Consider the following 27028-nt stretch of genomic DNA (forward strand, 5'->3'; position numbering starts at 1 on the left):
AGATGCAGGCATGTGGACCATTTTCACTTGATTCAGTGGGAGACCCCTGGGCGCCCTGGAGCTCGGGCTTTGAGTGGAAGTCTCCAAAGTGCAGGGATGGTAGGTGCTGTTGAAGCTTGTGCTTTGTGCCCTGTTGCACATTACAACATGTTGAGCAGTCCTGTGCTGTCCTCATTTGCTGCTGGATCCCTTCCATATGCCCTTTGCACAAACTTCTGTACAAACTACTGCATTTGTATTTGCTGTGCTCCTATTTGTTGGTCACCCTCACTTTAGCCTGCAGGGGTATTGGCCAAGTGTGCTAGGGATGCAGATTTTGCTTTGGCTAGGTTTATCAGTTTATGAATAGCAAAACATCAGGCAGAGAAAAAAGCACTCAGAAACTACTGCAGACAAAGATATTTCTATTTTTTTAAGTAAAAATTACATGTTAGTGTTCGCTTTTAACATGCTGGCACAGATCAGCATATTTGTTTTATGTTTAGCTCTGCTATCTAATCCCTCATTGCTTAACATCTGATTTGGAGATTTCAGATTTCCCCTTTGGAACCAACTCAGACTTGCCAAACCTCAGAAAAATCTTTTTGAATATCTGACTGCAGAGGGAGACACCATGGAGTGCTTGAAACTTCAGAATCACAGAATCATAGAATTATTGTTGGTGGGATAGGCCATCTGCAAATCATGCAGTCTGATCCCCTCTTCCCAGAGCAGGGTAAATACTGCAGGTGGCCAAAGGCCCTTCCCTGTTGGGTTTCAAGGGACAGAGACTCCACAACATCTTGAGGCACCTTATTCAGTCTTTGACCACCCTTGTGGTAAAAGTGTTCTTATGTTGAAATGCAATTTCATTTATTTCAGTTTGTGTCCCTTGACTCATCCTGTCACCTGTCAGAAGAGTCTGGCTTTAACTTCTTTGTTGCCCCTCATCAAATGTTTTTGCAGACTGAGTCTCTTTTGCAGACTTCTCTCCAGGCTGAACACTTCCAGCTCTCTTTTCTTGACTATGGCTAAATCCTCCATCAACCAGCTCTAGGATGTTCATGTCTCTCTTGGGTTGGACAGCCTGGACCTGGACTCAGGACACTAAATGCAACTTCAGCATGGGGAAGGAGCACCTCCTCCCTCACAGGACGTGATGAATTGCTGCCTCAACCTGCTGAAAGTGCTTCTCCTAATGCAGGCCAGAAGGCTTTTTGCCACAAGACCATTTTTCCATGATTCCATTGCCATCAGATTGGATAAAGAAGTTAGCCCCTGGAAGAGCTCTGGTGGGCATAAATCTTGTTTTCAGTCTTTGTTGTCAGGAAATATATATTGTGAGCCTATGGGAGGGAGATGAAGAAGAAAGAGAGCACCCATAATCTGGTATCTGCTATCCCTGCATAACACAAGCAGGGTGGAGGGACAATTCCAAGAGTGATTCCCCACCTGACAATGTGGTTACTGTGGTTACTTTAAATCCCCTAGGTGTGCTCTACGTGCCATGTGAGACAGAGAAGGAGAGGTTCATTGCACAACGTGCTGAGGAGTCATACTGGTGCATGAGTAAAATGAGTAGGGTCCTTACCGTGTTGGGGCTTGTGCCACATGGCGTGCAGACAGAATATAAGTGTGGCAGGGTAAATTGCCAGCCTAGGCACAAGCTGCACCATGTCACCTGGTTCCAGTGCCAGGCATTTAGTGAACTCATGTAGATGTGTCTGTAGAAACAAAATTCAAGTGAGCATTCAAAACATTTTATCATTACCATCTTCCATTTAGTTGTATGTTTCTTCAAAGAGTGAGCAGGTCCTAACATAACTTTCAAGGTTTAGTCAACAGAAAGAGTTTTCTCTAAAAATATGAGCATAATTTATTTTAGATGCCATCACAAGTTTCTGAATGGAAAGACAAAAATATTTATTGTAGATAAGATTACTATTATATTGAATTAAGTGATTTGCTGTACCCTGTGGTACCAAATAAAAGAAATTTCTTTTAGGTAAAACCCATTTCTTTAAATGGAAAAAAAAATCACAGTGAGTTATAAGAAACATTCTTCTATGGAAGGTGGTCAGTAGGCAGAATATCTAAGAAGCAAACATAAAAAACCATTTTCAGATAACCAATTAATACACTCATTTTGGATGAAGGGTACTGGTAAGCTGGAAAAGCTCGAGTTTGTTTATAGTCAGTCATGCTAGCTAAATGCCAGAAGGGAATTCCTAACTGAGCATACGAATTTCTTCCTATATTTGCTATGATTTATATCTTATAGAATTGTGAGGGTTTTTGTTTGTTTGTTTCCACATAAACAAGCAATGAATAATTGTTCTTTTTTTATTTTTAAATTTCAGTCCCTATGGATTGATGTGGCTAAATTACTTGGCAAGTATCCCATTGCCAATTCAACATGGCTGTGTATTGTACTATTGTTTCTGCTTATGAAAACAGAAAACAGATCTCATGTCAAAAACATGCAATATTTAGACAAGATGTAAACAACCAACTGTGATTTATTGGAAATGCCTTTCACAAGAATAATCTCAGGCATCCCATATGTAGGTGATTAGAGAGAATATTCATCTGGCTATATTACTCTTAAGTTTATGTATTTAATGTGTATTTTTCCACAAGAATTTTCCCACAGCCAGTTCCTACGTATGCATTCAGTCTAAGGTGAAGGGCTAGGCATTTCATACAGATATTACAGTGTATGAAAATTCACATTAGTATGTATTAGTAAAATGTAGTCTCCATTTGAAGTCAGAAGGAAGAGATCTGCAGGACTACATTTATTTTTGACTAGTCTGAATCTATGATCAACTTGGCAATATACATTAATGTCAGCTTCTGACCTTGTGCATGCTGATGGCTGTTCTTATTGTGCATCAGTCCTGCCTGCTATGTGAGAATACTGAAGATGGATCACTTTTTTTTTCCAAGTGACTAAAGCACCTTTGGTGGAGTACCTCTTTCATGCTGGCTTGTCCACTTAGTGATGTGTCTTCAAAGTGCTTTTTAGCACAGCTGGAGATGTAGTCCATGTTAACACAATTTCTCTGGTTTTTGAAATGTGGGACAACCTATCTGAAAAAATAGATCAGAACCCTTCAACATTTTTAAAAGCATGTTTCAGGAGCTGGGAAGGAGTCTGTAGAGGTGAAAAAGACTTTGATTAAGCTGATTGCCTATTTTTTGATATTTCTTATAAAGCAGCTCTTATGTATTTACAGTAGCATTTTCAGTTCTACAAATAAAAATTATCTAATAACTTTATAAGCCAGACAATTGTTTGTGAGGATGTAAAAATCCTGTCATCTTTAATGAAATGTTAACTGATGAAATAAATATTACATGCTAATGGGCTAGAGGGGAAAAAAGCAAGATCCTTCCCAAAGCAAAAAAATGTCTTTGGCACATTTTTTTAAAATTGGAGTTAAAAAGCAACTCACATATGTATTTGAGCATCTGAATGTTCACATTAGTATACTATATAGTTATATTTTGCAGTATTGTTTTTTCATAATTAAGAATATATAAGTATAACAAAACCAAATATTGCATAATTGGAGACACATCAAGGCTTATGATGCATAATTAGTTCTTGGTGCATTTCTAACTATTTTAAAAAGCTAATAGGATTACATGGACTGGAAATTCTTCTTAAAAATTGATCCATATAATGTTTCTAGTCTATGCCAGATGTGTAGGTTGTCTCTATAATTATTTCAATAAGAAATCTGAGGGAATAATTTGTCTTTATGAGACATATACATCTTTAGACAGATGTTCAATTTTACATGACTAAATCTAAGTAAGATACAATTTTATCTTTTTTAAAAAATATATTATTAACTCCAGCCCTTCCCACTCCCCAGAAGTTAATTTCTTCACAGAGCAAAATAGTGTTCAAAAAGGAATTTTAGTGTCATAGGGAAGAAATTATTTCTAAGTATGATTTCTGTCTCACTTACTGAAGAAGTTGTATTTGCAGTAGCAAATATGGTAGGGGACTACCAGGAGAAAATAAAAAGTACTTACAATTTCAGGTTTGACAAGCGAATTAGCAGTTTGCTTGGAAAGAAGCAAATTCCAAGAACCAAAATGTGTTCAACACAGAAAACTTGTTCCTACCACCTCAATATAAGCACTATTTGATCATCTCTCTAGATTGCACTGCTTGCCTTACTGGAAGGCTCATTGCTGCTACCAGTGCAGGCAGTGCATATTATGTGAGGCTTGGCAGATATTTAGTGTTATTGACACAACACATATTCTTTGCCTGGTTCAGGAGTATTACTCCACACTTGGTGGGATCTTAGCCCAGGAACTGGAAACCTCTGCAGCTGAAGCACAACAGTGTCCCTCTTAAGGCATGTCTTCTGAGTCAGGGTATTTAAGAGGGATCCAGTTGATGATTCCTGAGACTACTGCAAAATGGCCAAATGAACAGAAAGACTAGTAAAGAGGAAGATTTGCTTTGGTGCCTTAAGAGAATTCAAATGCTCAAATGAATATCAGGCTCTTATCGTGTGCTGCGTGGTCAATTTGGAGGGTGGGACTGAAAAATAGTGGAAAATTGAAATGTTTGGAAGTAATTATATACAGTTCTATTAGCATATCAAAATAGTTTCAAGTTGGCCTACCAAAATTGTTTGATAATTTTAACCTTGTTTTCTCTGTTATTAGCAACTAAAGAAAGCAATTAGGTATAGTAATACCTCTTGGGCTGACCAGGCAGTATTGAGTTATACATGAGTAATTTATAAAGGAATTTTTGTGTTTAATTATAATATAAAAATTTAAACATTTTGATATCTTATAACTTAGTCATGGGATCAAAAGCAGGACAAATTTTTGCTATCAAACTTGAAATTAAAGTACAACAAACATTTAAAAATCCTGTGTAAGAATCTCTGATCCTGTTGAAGCAAAGATTTGCATTTGTTGGGTTGAGAATGTACAGAGAATAATTTCACTAAAGAGTATATAATCATCTACCAGATATAGAAAGAAGAGCACAGTGATCTGAATTTTCTTTTTGTTTAAAGTTTTTGCTCTCCTAACAGGGTTATTATCTAAGCAGCTGACAGAGTTTCAATTCATGTTTTATGCTTTTTCTATACTGTTTCTTTATTTACTAGCAAACATGTATATATTTTTATATATATACTACATTACCTGCTTAGAAATATAGACACAGATGTTCAGAAACAATATTTAAAAATGACTGATATTATTTTGGTTGATTAGGCTATGTGCAGGCATTTTGTAATATGATTACAAAGATAATTACAGAATAATTTTCTTTTTAACTATAATTAGCCTGTATTTCAAGTTAATCATGATACATCTTGCAGAATGTTTACATTGTAAAAAACATACACTGATAAGCTTCAGATCTAGGAAAATAGCTAATTAACCTGTACAAAAAATATGAAAAGTTTCTGTGTTCTTGTTCTTTAATTATAGTATCTTTTTTATTTTTGTTTTCCTGTGAATTGCTGTAGATACTTTCCCCTGGAGGCAAGTGAACAGTTAAAAAGCTTTGAACTCAGTGTTTTTAAGGCTTTTAATAGGATTTTCCAAATATCCAAAATTAATATGTGCAAAGCAGGCTTACCAGGCAAATTCTCTGCAACCCCTGGCAAAAACTCTCAGGGGTTTTGTGTACATTTTGTAAACTGGTGTAGACTAAAAAAAGATCAACCACTTGACATTCTTTGACTGTACAGCAAATTATTCTGCAAGAGTTCTCTTGTCACTCAATGTAAAACGCTATCAATTCAATAAATTTTCTTCAGTTTCTCTAGATGCAAAAAATCTCAAAAAAATTGTTTGCAGATTCAGGAAGGGGTTTCTGGTGAAAGCTTATGTTTGCAAAGAATACAGCCCATTTCCTCAGTAAAAAAATTCCTGAAACTTGTCTCAAGTGATTATTTTGCCTGGTTTTCTTTTGCAATCATAAAGAAAAGGAAATTGTCAGGTTTACATATTTCCCATAAATGTATGGAATGCCAAAAATACTGAAAATCGGCAGTTTTGATTCTGTGATACCAAACCATGGTTTGTTACCATGATTTTGAAGTCAAACAGAACAACTGAATACAAATTATTCATACTACTCTGCAGCAATGTTCAGGAGGAAGAGAGCAGCAGGCATCACATATGAATGCACAGGCACGGCTCCAAAAAAGGCAAAAACTGTTTCAGAATCAGAGCTGATGTCTTTTCTAAACAGGAGGCTGCTGTGGTTAACTTGGCTATTACCTAATTTAAACTGTGAGTCATAGAAGGTACATGGCCTTTACATGCTTCTTGCTGTTGCAATGGATCACTCATGCCTGGCTGTATGCCACCAAAAAGTGGTATCAGCAGGAAGAGTTACTCACTGGCATTCAGCTCTTCCTTCTTCCCTCTGTTATGATGCCTGAGCTCTATGGCAGCACTGCATAGGAGCCAACAAGTTTGAAATAAAACAAAGACTGATTTTACAAAGCCCATGAATCTACAACCCTTATTACCATGGAGCAGAGCCATGAGTTTCCCCTCTATTTTGAATAAGGTTATAATAGGGAATAAGACCCTTCTTTTTCAAATAGAGGAAAGATGATTCAATTGCCTGGTTGACAGATCTAAGCATAATTGTCTCCTGATAAATTCTGTACTCCTTCATCTGTCAATTTATTCAATTTCTGTCTTAAATTTTCATTAACAAAAACCTTTGACTTATTCTCATAAGGATGAATAATAAGGATAGAGACAATGACTAAGACACTCTTTTCCCACATGAAACAGTTTTCCACAACTGTTAGACTTGCCAGATTTATTGCTAATAAACTTCCACCTGTATGACCACTGAAAAAGTAAACTGGAGATGAGGAAAAACCTGTTGCCAGCTGGCCTTTTTTTCTCCTACACATAGATATTACTAACATTTCACTCTAAATTCCACTTTATCAGAGATCTTGTAATGCTGGTAATACTCTACCTACTGGTGCTCTTAACCCTCTTTTAGAGAGAAAAAAGGAAATATCAGGATACAAAATGATTCGGATAAGGTCACCCAGGAGGTTAATAGCAGACATGAAGCTGTCATCTGGTGTCTACTGCAAGTGTCTGCATTAGAGTTTTAGTTCAGATTAAATATGGTCCAGTTCATGTGATCAGATTAGAACTCATCATAACGGAATCCTCTAAAGTTACACAGAGTTAGCCATAGGGAGCGGCCATTTCTCTGTAAAGATTCACTTCTATTGCAAATCAGAACATGTTAACATATTTGTTGGTTCCATGTACTCAGACACACCAAATAAAATCACAAACTTCCCTGTATAAATGATGATGGCAACAACAATAGCAATATATACGTGTGTACATATACACATACACATACACATACACATACACATACATATACATATACATATACATATACATATACATATACATATACACCCCACTCTTTTTGACATGCAGGGTATCCAATATACTAGGTTTGGGCTTTTTGTTTACTAGTAGTCAATTAGAATATATAATCTAGTGTAATCTTACCTTTTCCTTCAGGATTGTCTCTGATGAAGGTCTAGGAAATGTTGTTCTCTGGTCTTCCTTTGCTAGTAGAGAAACAGAAACTTCCATAGAATGATTCCTAAAATTTTAAGAGCTATCTCATGAATTGTGTTCTACTTTCTTATTTCCAAAGCACAGAGATCTTTGCAGTGATTAAAATATATCTATGAAGGAATAAAGAAAAATGTTAAAATTACCTTCTTATCTTCTTAACATTTTGTCTGTGACTTGCAAAGCTTTGAGACATTTACATGAGGATATTTCAAACTATGCATTTTTGCACCCTAAGCAACTGTTACTCAGCCTACACAAATTTGAAATTTTAAAATCAGCTATGCTATTAATATCCAAGCTATACTGATATGTGAGGTTTGTGTGGTTTTGGTAGTGGCAGGGCTGGTCTACAGGGTGGCTTCTGTGGGAAGCTGCTAGAAGCTTGTTCCCCTGTGTCTGGGCAAGCCAATGCTTGCCAGGTCCAGGACAGACCTGCTGCTGACCAAGGCTAAGCCAATCAGGAACTATAGAAACATCTCTGTATAATATATTTAAGGAATAGAAATGCTATTTGACATACATAATTATGGCCAGAGAAGAGCAGAGTGAGAATATGTGAGAGGAACCACACTATAGACACCAAGGTCTGTGGACAAGGAGGGGCAGGAGGCGATCCAGGTCCAAGAGCTGAGATACCCCTGCAGCCCATGGTCAAGATAATGTTAAAGCAATTGTGCCCCTGCAGCCCATGAAGTTCCATGAGGATGCAGAGAACCTCCTTCATTCTGTGGAGGAGGCTTGTGGAGCAGGCAGATGCCTGAGGGGAGGCTGTGAACCACAGGAAACCTGTGCTGGAGCAGGTTCCTGGCAAGGATCTACAGAGAGGGAAGCCCTGGCACAGGTTTACTGGCAGGACTTGTGACCCTGTGGGGAACCCACACTGGAGCAGGCTTGTGCTTGAAGGACCATGCTCCAGAGAAGAGTGATCCACATTGGAGCAGTTCATGGAGAAGTGTTGCCCGTGGGATGGACTCACATTGGAGAAGTACATGGAGATCTGTCTCTCATGAGAGGGAATCCACAGTGGAGCAAGGGAAGGACTCCTCTCCCTGAGCAGAAGCAGCAATTTGTGATGAACAGACCATAAAGCCCACTCCCTGTCTCCCTGCACCACTCCGGGGAGGAGGTAGAACTTGGGAAGGAGGGAGGGTTGGGAGGAAGGTGTTTTTTAAGACTTATTTTACTTCTCATTGTCTTGCTTTGATTTTGTTGGTAATAAATTAGGTTAATATCCCCAAGCTGAGTCGATTTTGACCATAAGGGTAATCAGTGAGAGATCTCTCCTTATCCTTATCTCAACCCATGAATCCTTCATTGCATATTCTCTCTCTTGTTCACTTACAGAGGGGAGTAAAAGAGCAGTTTCGGTGACTGCCTCAAATCCAGCCAGGGTCAACCCACTACAACTGAATATTAACTTTAAGAAAAGATAGAATATACATCCATTATTAGTTTGTATAAGTTCTGCTAATTAAAAAGTGGAAAAGGATGTAATATTTTAAAACATTTAAATATCTAGAGTAAATTTCAAAGTTACTTTTAGTGGAAAAAATGTCCTTTTAAGACAAGTTTTGTTAACTTCAGAAAACACATAATTTCCTAAATTAATTTTTAAGCATACACAAGTTAATTAAATGGAAATGTTTTATTCTATATCTTATACAATATTTTACTTGGGTAAATAATTTTATTTTAATTTGAAAATTTTAAATATTTGTGCATGAGCAACTGTGACAGACTGATGCTGGCCAAACGTCAGTGCACCTATGAAAATTATTCATTCTTTTTGGCTATAATTAAGCAGAGGAGGGGAAAAGAAGACTGATGGTGTGAGATAAGGCTTAGGAGAAAACATTTGAAGGGCAAAACAGGCCCAAAACATTAAAAGGTATAAAGAAACAAAGAATTATTAACAGAACTAAAATAGGATAATGAGAACTTAAATAAACCTTTAGAATATCTTTCCCTCCACCCCAGCCTTTCTTTTTTTCTCACAAACAGCACAGGGAGACAAAAAATGGGATTTTTAGTCAGTTTGCCACTTTTTAAGATCTTTCTTCACTTTGCTTAAGGAGAGGAGTCTTTTTGAAGATGTTGTAAGGTCTTCAGGAAACAGTAAAAATATGTTAGATAAATGTCAAATAAATGCAAGTAATGAAATTTATCAGATCACTGAAAAAATGTATTATGAAACTAAGGTTTCATGAAAACAATAGTCACTGAAATCTGCATAGAGTGAAAAAGATGTCACTGCCAAAAGTGAGTAACACATTCAGCACAAAGGGAAAACAGTGGCAAAAATTCAGGAAAAAATGTGCTACTGGCTTTACTATTATTTATAGACTGACATAAATTCTGCTTTTGCAATTCCATCTACCCACAAAAATATTTGTCAAAAGACTGACTAATTCACTAAAGGATACAAATAACTGCAAAGAGAAGAGAGCTATGTTATTTCCTCTTCATTTGCCATTTCATCCTTCTGAGAAGGTTATCCTCATCAAGAGACTGTAACAAGATTAAATGCCATCCCTCTTAGTGTTAGAGACAGATGTGACACATTTTCAGCTTGTAAAGAAAATGGGCTGACCGTTTCAGCGGGATAGAGATTCCCTGGGGGACAGGATCTATTAAAACAGTTGACAAAATAAAAGATTTGATGGCCAGAAGCGGAGGCGCACAAAGTACGTGCAATATGCACCATTTTTCCTATGTGCAGAATCGTGTTGGCAGGAGGCAGTGCCCGTCCAGCCGTCCCAGTACTGGTATGCAATAGACAAAAGGAAGGTTATGAGTCTGGGCAAAGCCTGTGCAGCTGAATTTCACACAGCTGTGGGTTACTTTTGACCCTTTCTAGTGAGGGTATTCCAGCATGCATCGGGCATTCCAGCATGAAATTTCTTGTCTGGCAAGGTGAATGATGTACACAATCAGGAAGAAATGTATTTTTATAGAGGATAAGTAATAGTTTATTTTAAATAATTTATTTAAATAATATATGAAATATTGTAAGAGGTGAAGTTCTTAAAGTAGATTACTGATGCACTTGTTTTAGCCTTCCTTTTCTGCTCATCAGAGTATGTACACATTTCTTCATAGGAGATAGATCTAGGATAAAAATTCAATAGATTTAGAAGAATCAGTTTCCCTAAACCTAAATTTAACCATATATAAAGCATGAATTTACCTGGAGATCTTCATTCTGGCATGTAAATTAAAAAAATTATTAAGATCATTATTATCTATTTATATAGATAATAATGACATACAATATATTAATAATGTTGTTATAATGACATACAATATATTAATAATTATTGTATAAAATATCATAGTGGAAATAACTAAAATGAATAATGTCTTTTATGTAAATTATATAGAGAAAAGTAGATCCACATGAAAGTGAAGCCTGAGCTGTTTACACTTTTAAAGATTTATGTGTTACAATGAGCATATTCCTGCTCTATGGTGCTTTAACTATTACTCTATTTCAGCCCTGCATCTTCAGCTATGGAGTTTATGCCACTATAATTTTATGACCAAAGTGTTATACTGCCATCCGACACAAGACCTCTAACCCTGTAACTGAGGCTTTTAATTGTGTGTCGGAAGAGGTAATATGAGGCAGGGCTTAGAACATTGAAAAATAGTCCGAGAGCAGGTGCCTAGGTTTTTATATAGCTGACAAGATGTTTTAGCCATTAGCCAGGACAAAAATCCTGCCTGTTTAAATTTCCTCTCTGACTGATGGACCATAATTAAAAGATTCAGTCCCGCACCTATTGAGATCAGTGAAATGACTACCAGTAATTTCAGAGGCCAATGAGTTAGGACCTAAATTCTCTCCTGCTCTCCTGGGACAAAGGGCCATATGGCAAGCTGACTGCTCTTGCTCACAGTCCTACCTTGGAGAGAGAAAAAAAGGAGATGTGATCAGACATGGGTACTCTGCACCTGCTCCTTTCTTTTTCAGCATCACTTCAGAGTGGAAGCTGCTTTCACGGTTGCTGATTATAGGAAGTGAGAGAAAGAAAGAGAAATAATGGCTAGATGTTTCTTTTCAGTGTCATCACAGTAATTTGCATTTTATTTGGAGATACAGAATACACAGCTCAGATTTCCTGGAAAAAAAAACATAATTCTTAGTTTTGCCTTGTTGTAATTTCTGAAATGTTTTATTTTTGGTTTGCTTCTATTGACTTAAAAGATTTTAGATTTTTTTCTAATTCTAATGCTGAGTTATATGGTATTTTCTAATTCTACAGCTGCATATTTTAAATTCTGAATTTGCTAGTGTTTTATTGCTTTGAAAAACAGCATAATATATCATGATTATGATAGTAGAGTTTTTAAATGGCTAAGAATCTATGAAAAAAATCACTCTGTTATACCTGATGACTCAATTTCTTCTTTATAAGCAAGATGTAAAAAGTGATTAATCATAATTCAAGAAAATACTAGAGTTTTAATATTTAAATGAAATCTAATGCTTTGAGATTTATGTATGTAAAACAAAGCAAATTAGTCACGCAGTACTATTTTCTGAAATATATATCCTAAATCCCACAAATTAAATATTGTAGGGCAAGATACTCTTAGGATTTTATTATTCTACCTGTTGAATCAATGTTGTATTTGATTGATATAATACAGGTTTGAATCAGCATAATAGAAATAGCAACATAAAAATCTAGGCCAGCTTATATTTTAGATTAATTTTGTTGCTGAAACAACACTTTGCCAATTATTACAGGGACTCAGATTACTTTAATTGAAAGCTGCTAGTGAAAACACAAATTTAGTAAGCCAAATATAAAGGCACAGAAAGTTTAGATATCTGTATTTCCTTCACAAAGCTATTACTTTTCTAAGCTTGCACAGTTTTTAAAAAAACACAACAATTCCCCCAGAAAGAACCCAAATCAAATCCAAAATTAAGCCATAGAATTATACCTTAGTAATAGGCATAATCTTGAAGATATGCAACAACATGAATTTAAGGAAGTGATACAAGACCCACAGGGCAAGAAAATACTGCTAAAACACTGTAGGGTAAATAGTTCTATTTAAGTATACCTTTAGGTGTGGGAGATGCAGAACCTGCCTGCAGCACCTTTCAGAAGCGCCTTTCAAAAGGAATTTTGTTTCAGGCAAATTAAGTCGTCATTTAAGTTTTGAGCTGAGAATAGGAACCTACAATTTATCTACCAGCTTTGTCCTTCCTTCATCTCATTTTTTCTTCAGAGAACCTCATACTAAAAGCAATGAGAAGACTCTCCTAGCTTATCCACACTGTCCATCTGAGATGTAAAATGCCTTGAAATTTGTCAAAGATAGTGCATGAATCAAACACATGAAAAGTCACCCAAATCTTTGGAAAAAAATTAAAGGAAAGGAAAAAAAATATGGTAAGTCAGTGGTATGACATCAAAACGTTTGCAGAATATTCTGCTGCATCTTTGAATGAAAATTATAAGCCATTTTTTTCTATTTGGATCACTCTTTAGAAGTAGAAGTATGTATTTAATCTCAATCTCAGCTAAAGTTAGTAGCAATTAAAAAAAATAAATTAATTAACATATTCACATTACCATACCAGTCTTCAGTTTTATTTTTGAAACACTGCTCCCAGCTATTTTTATTTAAAAATATTAGAAATTACACAATTACAAGACAAATAAACTTACAATGTAATGGGATTCCTGTAGTAATTGATATATCTAAATGTCAAGCCCTCCTAAAAATTTTTTACTATGATTTGCTTATCCTTTTTTTTCTGTTGAAAAGTAGAGAAAATTAATATTTTATGAAAGCTTTATTATTAGGTTGTTCAAAATTCAACTTAGCATTTGAAGCACCTTATGTGCCTTTTGTCCAATTGACATATCAATGTGACTCTAACATATCCTTTCTCTCTCCATCAGAGTATCTGTAGTGAAATTTAGGTCAGCTGTAACAAAAAGTTTCTGCTTTCCTGAGCCATAGGATCTGTTCATTCTATTGCAAATAATGTCATGCTCACATGAGTTGCAGGAAAAAACCCTGTCCTGTAATTTTTTTTTTTTTTAATTGTGTTTTTGTTCTTTGTTTTGCTCTATATACCTGAGTTTCATTTTATAATTCCCAAAACTTTAACTAAACTATAGAGAGATATGCAAACTCTCAGTGCAACTCAATGGAACAATTTTCAAACATTTGAAATAAACTATCAGTAATCTTTGGTAAAAACACATTTCTTTCTAAGTATATGTGACATTCACCTTGCCAGACAAAAGATTTCATGCTGCAACTCCTTTCTTCTCACCTTTCTCTGAGTGGGCAAACTCTTCAACTAGTACCTCTGAAATAAGCATCTAAATCATGCCCAGTAGGTGTTTTACTGATATTACTTATAACACATATTTGAAGAGCTAAAAAATAGTTATACTCATTTAGACAATCTAAATTAAATTTAGGTCTGTATGTGTGCAGTTAGATAACAGACTTATGCAATTAACATATTTGAATCCTATCATGTTCAGTACACCAAGAAACTTCTTATATACAACAAAGAGTGCAAAGAAATTCTGAGAGTAAATATTTATATGTATTATGAACAAATTTAAATAAAAAATAATTACCAGAATAATGCCACCAGTGTCTTATTAATGACGAAGGTATGTGTCACTTCTGTAACTAAATTTCAGTGTTCAATCATACTCAATAACCTCTTTTCAATTAGTAAGTCTGTCAGATATCAGTGTCAGAATGGAGGTTTGTTGTACAGCAGCCTTGGTGAAGTTATGTAGATAGAAATATCTGATTCTAATACATTTATTTATTTATTTACTTATTTTTCAAAAATCTTCCTATTCTGTTTCATCCCTTTATTGATATGGCAATTAATCAACATTTATGTAGTTAGAGAACCCTTCATAACTCAGCCTCTAAAGACAACAAATAAATTATGCTTATTCTTGATTTGCTGATTCTTCAGGAGCTATATGAAAGGATGGGCCTTGACTTCCTCTTTCACAGTTGACTTTATATCAGATGTCCAACGGGCAAAATATATATTATATGAGTGCACATATAAATCAATCCTTAAAATACTTAAATTATGCCACTGGTGCTTTTATTTCCATGTAATTATTGAATTAATGCTCATTTTTTAATGACATCTGATGTGTCCTAATCATATTAATTATTTAACTTTATATTCATCTTCTCTTTGCATGCATGAACCATAGAAAGAGTGGCACCTGAGATACAAAATAGGGGATTTTTAATAGAAAGGTAGAGTTGTGAAATCTGCATGAGATGATGTGCCAGTAAAATGCCAATGGAGATAAACTCATGCACTGTCAGAAACTCCCTGTTGTGGGGGAACTGTCTACAGCACTGTATTTCAGGAGGTACCTCCAAAATCTATCTAAAATCATGGACTGGATAACTAGGGCACTGTTCAAAAAAATAATAGCTGTGGGCCCAGAACAAGGACTTAGATTTGAGATTTACACACCTCAAAAAATTCTCTAATCTATTTTGAAAAGCAAAACAACAAAAAAAAAATCCTAATTAAGCAAGACACTACAACTCTAAGTTTTCCATGAGTCAACAAGGTGTTTACCCTCAGGAAATTCTGAGACAGTTAATCTCTACTTTGAGTTCCCTATTATTATTAGATTCTTAGAAAATTGCAAAACTTTGTAAACTGGGTGGCCTGAGATATTATGAAAATTTTAGTAGCTAAATTTCACCTCTGTCTCAGGTCAGGTTCTTCATGCATGAGCTTTACTTACTGTGTGATATAGACTGATTTGTTCAAAAGTGATTTGAGGACCTGTTAACCATGCTGTTTCTCATTTCCTGTATCCATTAGCTGCTTCATTGGCATAAGCTACTCAGTTTCTGAATACTTCTAGCTGTAACTGAAAAACAATGGAATTTAAGATTTGAAGGAATGAGGAAGTATACAGAGTTCATACATATTGCTGTGTGCTCCATACACCACCAGAACATGTAATTTTATTTGGCTATTCAAAACTGGCAGACAGCTTGACCTTAAATATTGGTCCTTAAGTTCTTTCTTTGTAGAAATGGGACACCATTGGTTTTCTTTTAATGCTGTTGTGAATATAAAGTAGTTGATGCCTGTAAGAACTGTTTTTGTGGTGCATTAGGCCATAATTCCCTGTTTGTGAACAGTGTTCACACAATGTGAGCTGAATAATAGTGAGATTTTAAATTGAACAATGAGTAAAATAACAGTCTACAGCCATAGCTCATCAGTAAAATATAGTATAAACACCAACTAGATAGCAAATGAGATGTATAAACATGTCACTAAAGTCTATATCACAGTTCACATAAACAAGCAATTCTGTCAACACTGTACATTCTGAATGACTGACAGACTATAACAACATTAAGCTTAGTATATGATAGGAAGAGAAGGTTCATAACAGATATATGTTTTAAAGATTTTTCTGAAAAGAAATCAAAACTACAGTCATAGTGGAGTTTAGACTAGTTGTAAATATCTATATGCTGCAGTCTGCACATAAGTTAGATATTTAAATTTCTACCATAGTCAGCAGAGATCAGAGTCTTGATTCATATGCCTAAGCATGGAGGTAGTTGAAACATCTGATAGATATGATTGTTGGAGATTTGGCATAGAGCCTGTTGGAAACTCAGTGTGGCACTGGGATGACAGCCACCGTATCCTTAGGCATCTCAAATGGTATGAGACAGCTGTGACTGGAATGCAGTTAAATAAAAGCAAAAGCAGTTGATTCAACTTATGGAATTGATTCTGGCTTCCCAACCTGTCTAAGTTGAAAAGCAAGAACTGGTCATCTAGGCTTGAGCATCAGCATAAATTAAATCTTCCACTCTCCTTCGATTTAACATACTTATTTGTATACTCTTGCCCTGTGTATGCTTTCTCTGACAATCCTGTGGTGTCAGGAATAAAACATGAGCCAGCCAAGGATTCTTTTCAACTGTTGATTTAGATAAGGCCATCCTGTGTTAGGAAATTAAGAGAAAGGAATTAGATTGACCTGAGCTATTGTATGTCAGTTAGCTCTAGCCTGTATTTTCTGATTTAAAGTCAGGTGTTCTACTCACAATCTCACTGGTCCTTCAGTAAGCATACTTTTTGAAACACCTGCTGTTTCCATGACCAATAGAAGGACCTAGAGATGTACTTTAGATTCCATTCTTTGCTTTCAACACTTAAACATAAATGCTCATCCTAAGCCTTAGTTACAATTGAAAAGGGGTAAGTTAGCAAACACAATCTACACAATCTCAGTAAGTACAATGTATTGGTTTTTGAGGTCAGTTGAGACTACTGCTATTCATATTCACTTTGTAAATATTTGCATAACAAAAATTATTTGGATTCCTCAATGGCAAATACTTCACAAGACCAGGTGCACTGTACAAAAGGTGTTTGTATTTATCAAGAGAGGAGGAGTCTATTGACTCTTTCTACTTAAATAGCATCTACATTTCTTTCAAACTTCCTTCTGAACATGATGCTACAATGCTTTTAACTTAGAGAAAATATGCTAGTAGATAGTACTTAGTTTTCATGAAGGATTTGTACCCTTCTGATGCATGAATTTTCTTGAAGCTTGACACAATTCTAGCTTTTCTCACAGTACATTATGGTATTGAGAAGGATAATGAAAAACAGTCCTAAGGAAAATTAACATTTGCAATTAACATTGGGGGGAATTTTTCTTTGTTTGTTTACTGGAGGTCTTTAAGGTGAACTGTTCATGGCTAAAAAGTGTTTAATTATATTCTAAGAAGCTGAATCTTTGTCTCATGATCCATGTGGATTTCACTGCAGTTTAATATTTATTTTCATCTCCCTGTGGTGGTGAATGGGACGTATCTGTCACTGAAAAACTCATGCATTGAAAGACAGTTTTATAAGTAAAGCAAAAGTTATCTGTTCAAGAAAAGCAAATAAAAAGAAATTAATTCTTGACTTCCCAGGCAAGTGTTTAATCATCTCCAGAAAAGCAGGGCTCCATCACATGTAATGGCCACTTGTGAGGGCAAAGTCCATTACTCCAAACATTCTCCCCCTTTCTTTTAGATATTTGTTCATAATCTTCTATCATTAATAATGATGAAGCTGACCTCTTTCAATTCTATCATCTATTAGAGATGTTCTAGATTGCTTTTTTCCCTCACTAAAGCTTTTCCACATTGTGTAAATGCTTTGATAGGTTTATCAGTATTACTGTCATCAGTCTTCACTACTGAAGGAACATGTTTAAAGGTTTATGTTGGTAGTATAATATAATCAAGAAAGCCTAGGCAATTTTGAGATTTCCCATCTGATCCTACTGTGTTTTTGGTGTTGACTTATTGCATCTGAATTACATCTTTGCCTGCATGCATTATTCACCAATTTATTGCACTGTGAGTTATGCAATTTATGAGGACAAAAGAAATATACCTAATACTTAAAGCCAAGACTTGATGGTCAGTCTAATTTTAATCCCAACTGTTTAATTATCTTTAATCCAGATCTAATTAAATAATAAAATAAATAAATAAATAAATAAATAAATAAATACATAAATACATAAATAAATAAAGCATTCAAATCAAAAATTCAAATAAAATTGGAAAAAAAAAAAACCCAAATTGCAAATCTAAATCCAGACAATAAGCTTCTCTGATGAGTGATTTGGTTAGAATTACTGTGCTTACATTTCATGCATCTACTCCTCTCTTCTGCTGTTGTTACGCTCACTCACTGCCTGCGTGACTCCGAAGCCTGATGATCTCAAGGGTGTGAGGACGTGTTACACCAAATTGTCAGCTTTATGAGCCCTTTCCCGTGAGAATATGGTATTATGGGGAAGTGCTTCTTGTCCACAGGTTCTCTTGAGGTTATTTCCAAGCCTTTTGTAACATTGCCTATACCTTGATCTTTCTCCTTTGTGCCACAATTCCTCATTGTATCTTTATTTACTGTACATGTTGGGGTTTATTTACTTTGGATGCTTCTTCTTTGGATACTTGTTCTCTGTTACTGCTGAATAAAAGGGCTTAGCCGAGCTTCCATGGTTACATTTCTTTTATAACAAATCAATGGCTATTAGTGGTTTCTTTATAGTTCTGGAATCTCTGGTATCATGCCTACAGTTTCAAGGCATTTGCTGTCATCACAAATTTACATTTCTGTAAATTGCTTTTTTAATGTTAGGGCTGAAGTACATTTATTTTACACATAACAAGTGGCTTTTATATGTTAGTTATACTAATATTTCATGATACAAAGAGTATTGCTGCAATGGGACTTCACAAAGCAAAGTTGTACTAAAGTTCAATGAGTCACAGGGTTTAGGTAATTTGTGCTGCACCCAAATGATCTGAAACAAAGTTTCAACCAAGATCAGAGTAAGACCGGACACAGAACACATGCCCAGGCTTAGTCCCGAGGTCTCATCATGGACCGTGGCCTGTTGCATAGAAAATGTCATCTTTGCTGAGTTAGAGGTTCACAGTTCCCTGCATTCAGGCTTGTTATTCTACTCATTTTTCTGTGACACCAGTTAGTGTTAAAAAGCAGAAGATGCTTTCAGGATATTCAATATGATTTGCCCTCTTCCAGTCATCTTGATGTTTTTAAACATCTTGACTGAAAATCAGCTTTTAGATTTCTTTAAGTCTTTCTTGTTAATGTGAGATTTTTCTAGTTTTCATTTTCCATCCAGAGGGACCTTGACAGGTGTGAGAGGTGTGCCTGTGCAAACCTCAAGAAGGACATGAGGACAAGTGTACAAGGTACTGCACACAGGTCAGGGCAATCCCAAGTGCAAACACAAGATGATCCAAGTGTGGATTAAGAACAGCCCTTAGGAGTAAGAGGTGATACTTGACAAAAAGCTCAATATGATCTGGCAATGTGCATTTTCAGCCCAGAAAGTCAACTGCACCCTGGAATGCATCAAAAGAAGGGTGGCCATGAAGACAAGGGACATGCTTCTGCCTCCCTACTTCCCTTTTGTGAGCCCCCTCCCAGAGTGCTGCACACAGCTCTGGGATTCCCAGCAGAAGAAGAACATGTACCTGTTGGAGTAAATCCACAGGAGGGACACAAGGACGATCAGAGGGCCAGAGCACCTCTCCTGTGAAGACAGGCTGAGAGATGGGCTTATTCAGCCTGGAAAAGACTCTGAGGAAACCTTATTGCAGACTTCCAAGTCCTACAAAAATGATGAAAAGGGACTTTTTCAAGTGCATATAGTGAGTACAAGAGGTAATGGTTTAAGCTGAGAAAGGGTATGTTTAGATGAGGTGTTAAGAGGAAGTTCATTGTTGTAAGAGTGGCGAGACAAAGCAACCGGTTGTCCAGAGAAGATGTGGATTTTCCATGCCTGGAAGTATTGAAGTCCAGGTTAGAAGAGCTCAGGAGGTCTGAGCAACCTGGACTAGTGGGAGGTGTCCCTGCCGGCGACAGGATCATCAGAATTACATGATGCTTAAAGTCCCATTCAACACAAGCTGTTGCATGGTTCTGAGTTTTATGATTCTATGTCAGTATCTAACTGTGAAATATGCAGATTATTTTATACTACAAGTTAGCAATCACCCTCTGTCACAACCCAGAAGCAGGTGTGATATTCATTACAAATAATTGACAGGCTGAACAAAAACATCAATCCATGTGACAGGGAACTCCTGTGCTTTACTGTAAAATCATCTTAGCTCCAGCAGCTAACCTTCTATTTAGTGTCAAAAGTGCTGGCTAGCAAGCTCTAAGCTTTTATAATAAACTTTACCAAGTTCCCAACTGTCAGAACAAGGTTCAGATATGATGTAAGGAGTAGAATATGATTGCTGCACTTGATGGGATAAAACAAGAGAGAAGAGAATAATAAAAAGAAAAGGAGAGAAAGGAGGAAAAATACTAGTCCTTAGATCCCATGCCCTTCTTACTGCCATGGATGATCTGGATCTGGAGGCAATGGAAGAAAGAGAGAGACAGAGAGAGATAAGAAAGTTTACAATCAATTTACAGTTTATCTTACTTATGTACGTCTGCTATGTAAAATAATATTTTTTGCAGTATTTGTGCCATAATGTTCACACATGCTCAGTTTGCCCTTTATACCCCTCCAGGAAATGATTTGGGGGAAACTGGAAGCCTGTGGTGGTCCTGAAGCCCCTTTCATTGAGGCACCTGGGACTCAATCCTTCCCTTGATGCAGCTGCACTGAGCAAGGCAAACCTGAGATCCTACTAACTAAAAAGGAATTTAGCTCAGAACAGCACTGCCCTACCTCCACGGGACCCTTCTTCCAACCAGAACTCTCCTGTTGCAACATTGAGAATGCTTCAGACAAATGACGCTGACTTGCTTATGCCTGGTCCTTCATGTTGCCTTCTCTTGAAGTCTACACTACATCTCACCTATTTCCACTTCCAGCAGGGACTTAAATCTGCCCTCAGTTTTAACTATAATTTCTCACCATACCACTGTTTTCATTAACTTTTGTATTGGTTTCTTTGCTGCTTTCTGAGTTCAGTTTTATCAGCTTTAGTTTCCGTGTAGCAATGCCAATTTGTAAATGCTGATACAAGTTGCTGAGCATGCCTTTGCAGTTTTGGTAGATGACCTGATTTTGAAATTGATGCAAATATAATTAGTTTGTGCGGGATTTATTGTTGTCAGTATTTTTTATTTTATGTTGCCATCTGGCAGGCTCTGTATTTTTTTTAAAAGGAACAGGATACTCAAAAACTAGGTCAGAAACATTGAGAACTCTTCTGTGATCACTCATTGTTTTAGATATTGATTCATTTTGGAGGGTCTTGTTGATCATAATGTGGGGGATGAAAAGGTGACAGAACTGGCGTTTGCCCCTTTTTATCCCTTTTTATGCCCTGATGGAAAATCCTTCTGTAGAACTGACATTTCAGGAATCTGGTCCACAAATAAAAACAGATCAAATTCCTCCAAGGTCAGCAGCAAACACTTAGGAAAAGAGTAAAATAACAGAGTGAACTCAGAGTAACACTATAATTTTTTTTTCACATAAAAGTGCTTTTGTTTGCACAAGGGACTGGAGAAGCAAAGGGATACTTCAATCAGTAATCATACTCCAGGAAATGGGCTAGGTAAGCTTCTGGTGATATAAAAACCCACCAGGATGTCATAATCAATACTCAACAGATATTAATTCCTCTCTAGAAATATAATAAATAGTAGTTATGATAATGAAGTATTAGCAGTACTGTTGCAGAAAAGAAGGAACAAATTTTTATTGCTAGATAAATAGAGCCTTCACAAATAAAATAATGTTTTGCTAGTATCTTGAATATTGATAGCCAAAGTGTTTTGCCAAGATATGTCTTGATATTACCTCTTATTTTTAAACAAATCTTTTGAGTGACCTCCAAGTCCATTTGTGTATTCCACTGTCACCAGAAATAAATGCATTTGCTTGCAGAAGAAAACTTTTTTTCACATTGGAGTTGCCATTTTTGCCATGGATGTTCTCACATAGTCTGAAATAGCAATTGACTGTAGTGTCATATTACTAGGACCAAATAGAAGGAAGAAGACATAAACTCAGTAGGTGCATGTTACCTCATGTTTGGAGACACTGACGAATACCCCAAGGGCTTATTTACAGCAACCCATAGTTACATCAAATGTCTTGCTTAATTCCAGCAAGCAAATGTCATGAATGAAAATAAAATGTAATTTGTTAATCATAACTTGCAATGTTTTTATATGCCTCTAACCACAAAAGATCTTAAATTAAAAATGAAAATGAGAAGACATCTACAGTGGAATGACCAGTGGTTGAGAGCTCTGTCTATCTTTAAGTCTTGGTAGTTCTAGGTGACAGTAGAAAGCAGTTGAAGACTTCTGCATTTTCTAAAATTTAATTTATTTTCCCATCAACTGACTGCTCAAAACCTCTAACATCCAAGCCTCTAGGACCAAGAAATATTGTATCTATTTACTGCCCTGATCATACACTGCCTATTCTCATCTTTCCCTTATAAGCTGGGTGATACATTAAGACTAATTGCAGGAAGTAAAAGCCCCAAGTAGCAGCCAGCTTCATGATCACAGTGGCAGCTATAAGGTTGCTTGAATTTATAGAGGAAGCTGTTGAACTGGTTTGCAGTTTAGAAAAACAGTCCTAGTGGCAATAATGTATTTTAAAGCAAGAAATTTAATTTATCAGAAAAAGTCTCATACTATCTATTATTTGTTTCTACCATCCCCAATGCTGTCATAGACACCCATCAGATACCAATCATTTCAGTAGTGGAAAGAGACCAGATGATGCAATGGCTGCTGGACATGCTTTTAAAGGCCCTGTGTGGTTATTGTAAAAGGATACAAATATGTTTTGTGTTTTAGCTGTTTTGTCTTAAGCTGCAAAGAGTTAACACCACCAAGCTTCTGACATGAAAAAAAATAGTAAATACTTAGGAGAACACACAACATGAGTGAACAAGGGTGGCATATATGTAAGTGTGTATAGCTGAGTGATTCATCTCATCTTAAAACAGATCTGCAAAATAATTTGGACTAATTAAGTCCAAGAAGTCTCTTATTTTTCTATTAATTATAAAATAAGGCCAAACAGATCAGAGAAAATACCTGTACAATAATTAATGTTAGGTGATATGGATGTCTCTTCCAGTGTCTGAAATTATCAAAGTGGTTCAAAATATGATTCTAAAACTACAGGGAAGCAGAAAATAAAATTGCTTTCTGGCAAGTTACTGTTCTATTAGTCCTATTTCTCACTGAGGAAGCCAGGTCATAAGTATTATCAGCTGTGAATTAATGACACTGCTCACATAGACAGGAATATGACAAAGATTTAAAAAATATCTTTCAACAATCCTTCCTCTAATTCTAAAACTTATTGGTATATAATGTATACTAATAGTGATACAGTTGCCAGTAAAGCTCACATAAACTTCTCAAAGCATCACAAAAAAAATCCCAACATAAACACAAACAAACAAAAAACTCAGAGAAGCAAACAAAACAAATTTATAAGCACAGAATTATATTTTTATTAGTATGAAAATTAACACACTCACTAGACAGATATCTGCTATAATTCTTAATTAAGATGTGATTTAGATATTCTACAATGCTGATGTCAAGTTTTTGTCAAGGTTTCTGGTTTCTGGGCTATTACATGAAAGATAAGGAGCAATATCTTGTAATCCTTTTGAAGAAAATTATTATGAATATTCAAAAATGGTTTGTGTTCTTCAGCTTAGGTGATATTGCCTTGTTAATCTGATTGAGGTGCAAGAGCTGTGTAAAGACAGGGATTCAGGGTTTTTCTGGAGTCTGTGGCTTCTACTGATTAACTTTAGACAACTTTTTGACCATTTCAGACTATAAGACCTCCTCCAGCGCTAGAAGTGGTAAACATTATGTTTGGATTCTGCTTTGAGGGATAGGCACTAAAACATCAGTACCATCTCTGTAGGATCCCATCTGCTGTTGGTATAACATGTAGAAACAGCTCTACCTGATTTATCCAGTTTAAAAGATAAATGATTGCAGCAATAACAAAAACAAGCAGCGCATTTAAAACATATCCAGAAGAGTTTGAGGCGTGTCTCCAAAAAGCACTGCAGGAGTAGCCCGAGTGCTTTTAGTGTCTAACAGTAAATTGCCCTACATAGGAGCATATATGTGTCCTACATAGGCAATTTTGTGCATGTTAGAGGAGGGAACTTTCTTCTAATTCTGGGGTTTTTTGGGGTGAGCATGGAGGTGAGTTGTTGATTCTGTTTACCTCCAAGTGGTTTTCTTGTTTATGTTATATAACATTTATTACATTCATCCAGTCTATTGAGTTAGAAAATCAGTTATCACCGTGCCTTGGCTTTCAGGCTAAATTTCCTCAGTTATAAGTACAAGCAGAAATTGTTTATAAAGATATGGTAAGTATTACCTTACAAATCATGAAGTATCCAAAGAAAAAGGGTTGACAAAAAATACCACTTTTATTACAACGTCACTCATACCATCTCTCAATTTTAAAAGAAGGAAAAAGAAATGTTAAGACATAGAATATTCAAAAGCCTCATAATGACAGAATATACAGAAATTTAGGCCAGTCTCAAAGAGAGATAATCTTCACCTGGAGAAGATCACATCATTTCCAAGAGTTATGGTCACCATATGCCTAAGTAAATCTGATGTATAATAATATGAAGATAATGAAAAAGTAAAAGTACAAAGGATAGAAATTCTCTGAACCAGAAAATATTAATCTTAACAGTGAGACAGCTTCACCATATGATTTGAATAAGTATTATGTAAAAGTATTGAACTGAAAAGAGGTGTATGGGGGTGTGGTCCTATGAAATCAATTATGTACTAGAAAATACAGTCTCTGAACACTACAGAAATTCAAACTTGTTGATACAGATTCTTCTCTAGTAAGAATTTGCATGATGATAATATATACAATGATTAGGTTATGCCTTCTACATGGGTAGCAGAAACAATTCTGTAAATGTTAGATGCAAGTATTTGAAATTGGCTTCACCTTAAATCAGTCAGAGGATTTTTTTTTTTTTCAGAAGAATGTTTTCAGATACATGTTGGACTTGAATTTAGAAGTGGAACTTCATTGACTAGGAACAGAATTTGAAAGTTTTTTGAATCTCTTCAATACAGCAACATAGTATGGTGCAGATGAAAAACAGCTTCTCAGGTCATAAAAAGCCTTATAAATCTCACAAGATCAACCAAATATTTCTGCCCCCTTGCACATTCAGTGTAAAAACCCTGAATGACATCACATCTCTTAACAAAAATGCAGGAATTAGCTCTATGCTGTTATAAAATCTAGATGCATTTGAAGAGTTAAGAAAAAAATCACTTTAAGGTTTAGACAGAGCCCATAAAGAGGATGCTAGATTTTTTTTCCAAAATATAGCCCAGTCTACAATAAATAGTTTCTCATGAAAATCTGAATATATTACTTGCTACTAAATAATTTCTTCCAAATTTTATCACTTCTAAAATACATCTAATTTCTTAATTAATCACAATGCAGACAACAATAACTTGGTATCTCAGTAGAATGGTTTTATTTAAACTTATTTTGGGGAGTTGTTTATTATGACTTTGCTCTCTGGTTTTACTTTTTCTTGGATGTCTTGAACACTGTGGTGCTACCAACAATAATTCAACTCAAAGACTAAACTGTAATTCTACACAAAATATTATTCATTTGATGTTCTGTAAGCAGTGACTTTGTCTATTAGTCATAAAGAAGAAGAAGTAAATGAAAAAGGAAACAAAATATACTATTATATACCTGACACCTTTTAATTCACTATAAGATCAATGGATAACAAATAGTTTTTTGCTCACACACTTTCAGACAACCCCAAGAGAGTCTTGGTTGAAAGATAGAATACTTGTCTTTAAAATGCAAAATATTTTCACTACTGCTTTAACTTGGCTGAGACTTTCAAGGATACTGTAAAATTAGAGAACATTATTTTAGATAGCTCATTTCTGTGCTTCACTTGGTCCATATGTAATATATACATAAACAACTCAGACAGCCACTCCTAAAATAGGTCACCCAGATATAATCCTAGAATCAAAAGGAACAAAGTCATGAGTAGTCTAAAATGTTGGGATCATGAGCTCCTGTGCCTTGTCCTCATTCATTTGCTGTATGGCTTTCAGGTATAAATCAGCAATTCTTAGAATGATTCGGTTGTGACATAGTGTGAATATTGCAGCATCATCCTAATCTGAGCCTAAAAGCATCCTGTGAAATTTATACATATACACACACACACACACACACACACACATATATATTTGTATGTATGTATATATAAAAGTAATTTCAGGTCAAAGATCATTTTTGTCTAAATCTGAAACTGCACAATCAAATTTTTTATCAGTCTAGGCAGAAATTATTAAAAAATACAAATATTTACTATATTTACCTTGTTTAAGGTTTTTCTTACACCTGAAGTCAGTGGGGGTGACACAACTAAGAAAGTTGAGTTTAAAACACTGAGAATGACACATGGAGATGACAAGAGGACAAATAATTTTCTCCAAAAATCAGGTCTGGCCATTAAACAAGATGTGTTGGTAGCATTTTGTGCTTTTTCACTTAATGATAAAAATATATTATATGTTTCAGTAACATTTATTGTGCCCCTTCTCAACACAGCACAACAGAAAACCCTGTCGGCTTCTATGAGTCTAATAATTGTTTCCTCATACAGCCATTGAGAAATAGTAGACAATCACATACATTAATTTTGCTTCCTTTAAAAGAATCATGAGACTAGATTCTAAGGCAGAAATCATGCAAAAAGTTCTGTGAGTATTCAGTCATCTATAAATCAATGACATTTTATA

The 27028-nt window shown here is 35.6% G+C and overlaps 1 protein-coding gene across 50 annotated transcripts in view; it reads right to left on the minus strand.

Moving 5' to 3' along the window:
- The window catches only part of LOC144248885 (uncharacterized), a 39721-nt gene extending 20739 nt beyond the window's left edge, over nt 1-18982 (minus strand). For 2 of the 50 annotated variants that reach the window (XM_085576127.1, XM_085576122.1), the window contains exons 1-3: nt 7755-18974; nt 7540-7636; nt 1571-1703 (exon numbers count right to left, since the gene is read on the minus strand). In XM_085576127.1, the coding sequence (XP_085432253.1) occupies nt 1571-1703; nt 7540-7636; nt 7755-7804 (280 nt within the window). In that variant the 5' untranslated portion in view covers nt 7805-18974. Of the gene's footprint in view, nt 1-1570; nt 7722-7754 lie in introns of all 50 variants that reach the window. The other 48 variants (XR_014954110.1, XR_014954127.1, XM_085576152.1 and 45 more) reach the window with 48 other exon arrangements.
- Nucleotides 18983-27028: the final 8046 nt, after the last annotated feature.

The sequence above is a fragment of the Lonchura striata genome, chromosome 1, assembly GCF_050655825.1.
Source record: "Lonchura striata isolate lonStrDom1 chromosome 1, ASM5065582v1, whole genome shotgun sequence".
NCBI classification, from domain to species: Eukaryota; Metazoa; Chordata; class Aves; order Passeriformes; family Estrildidae; genus Lonchura; species Lonchura striata.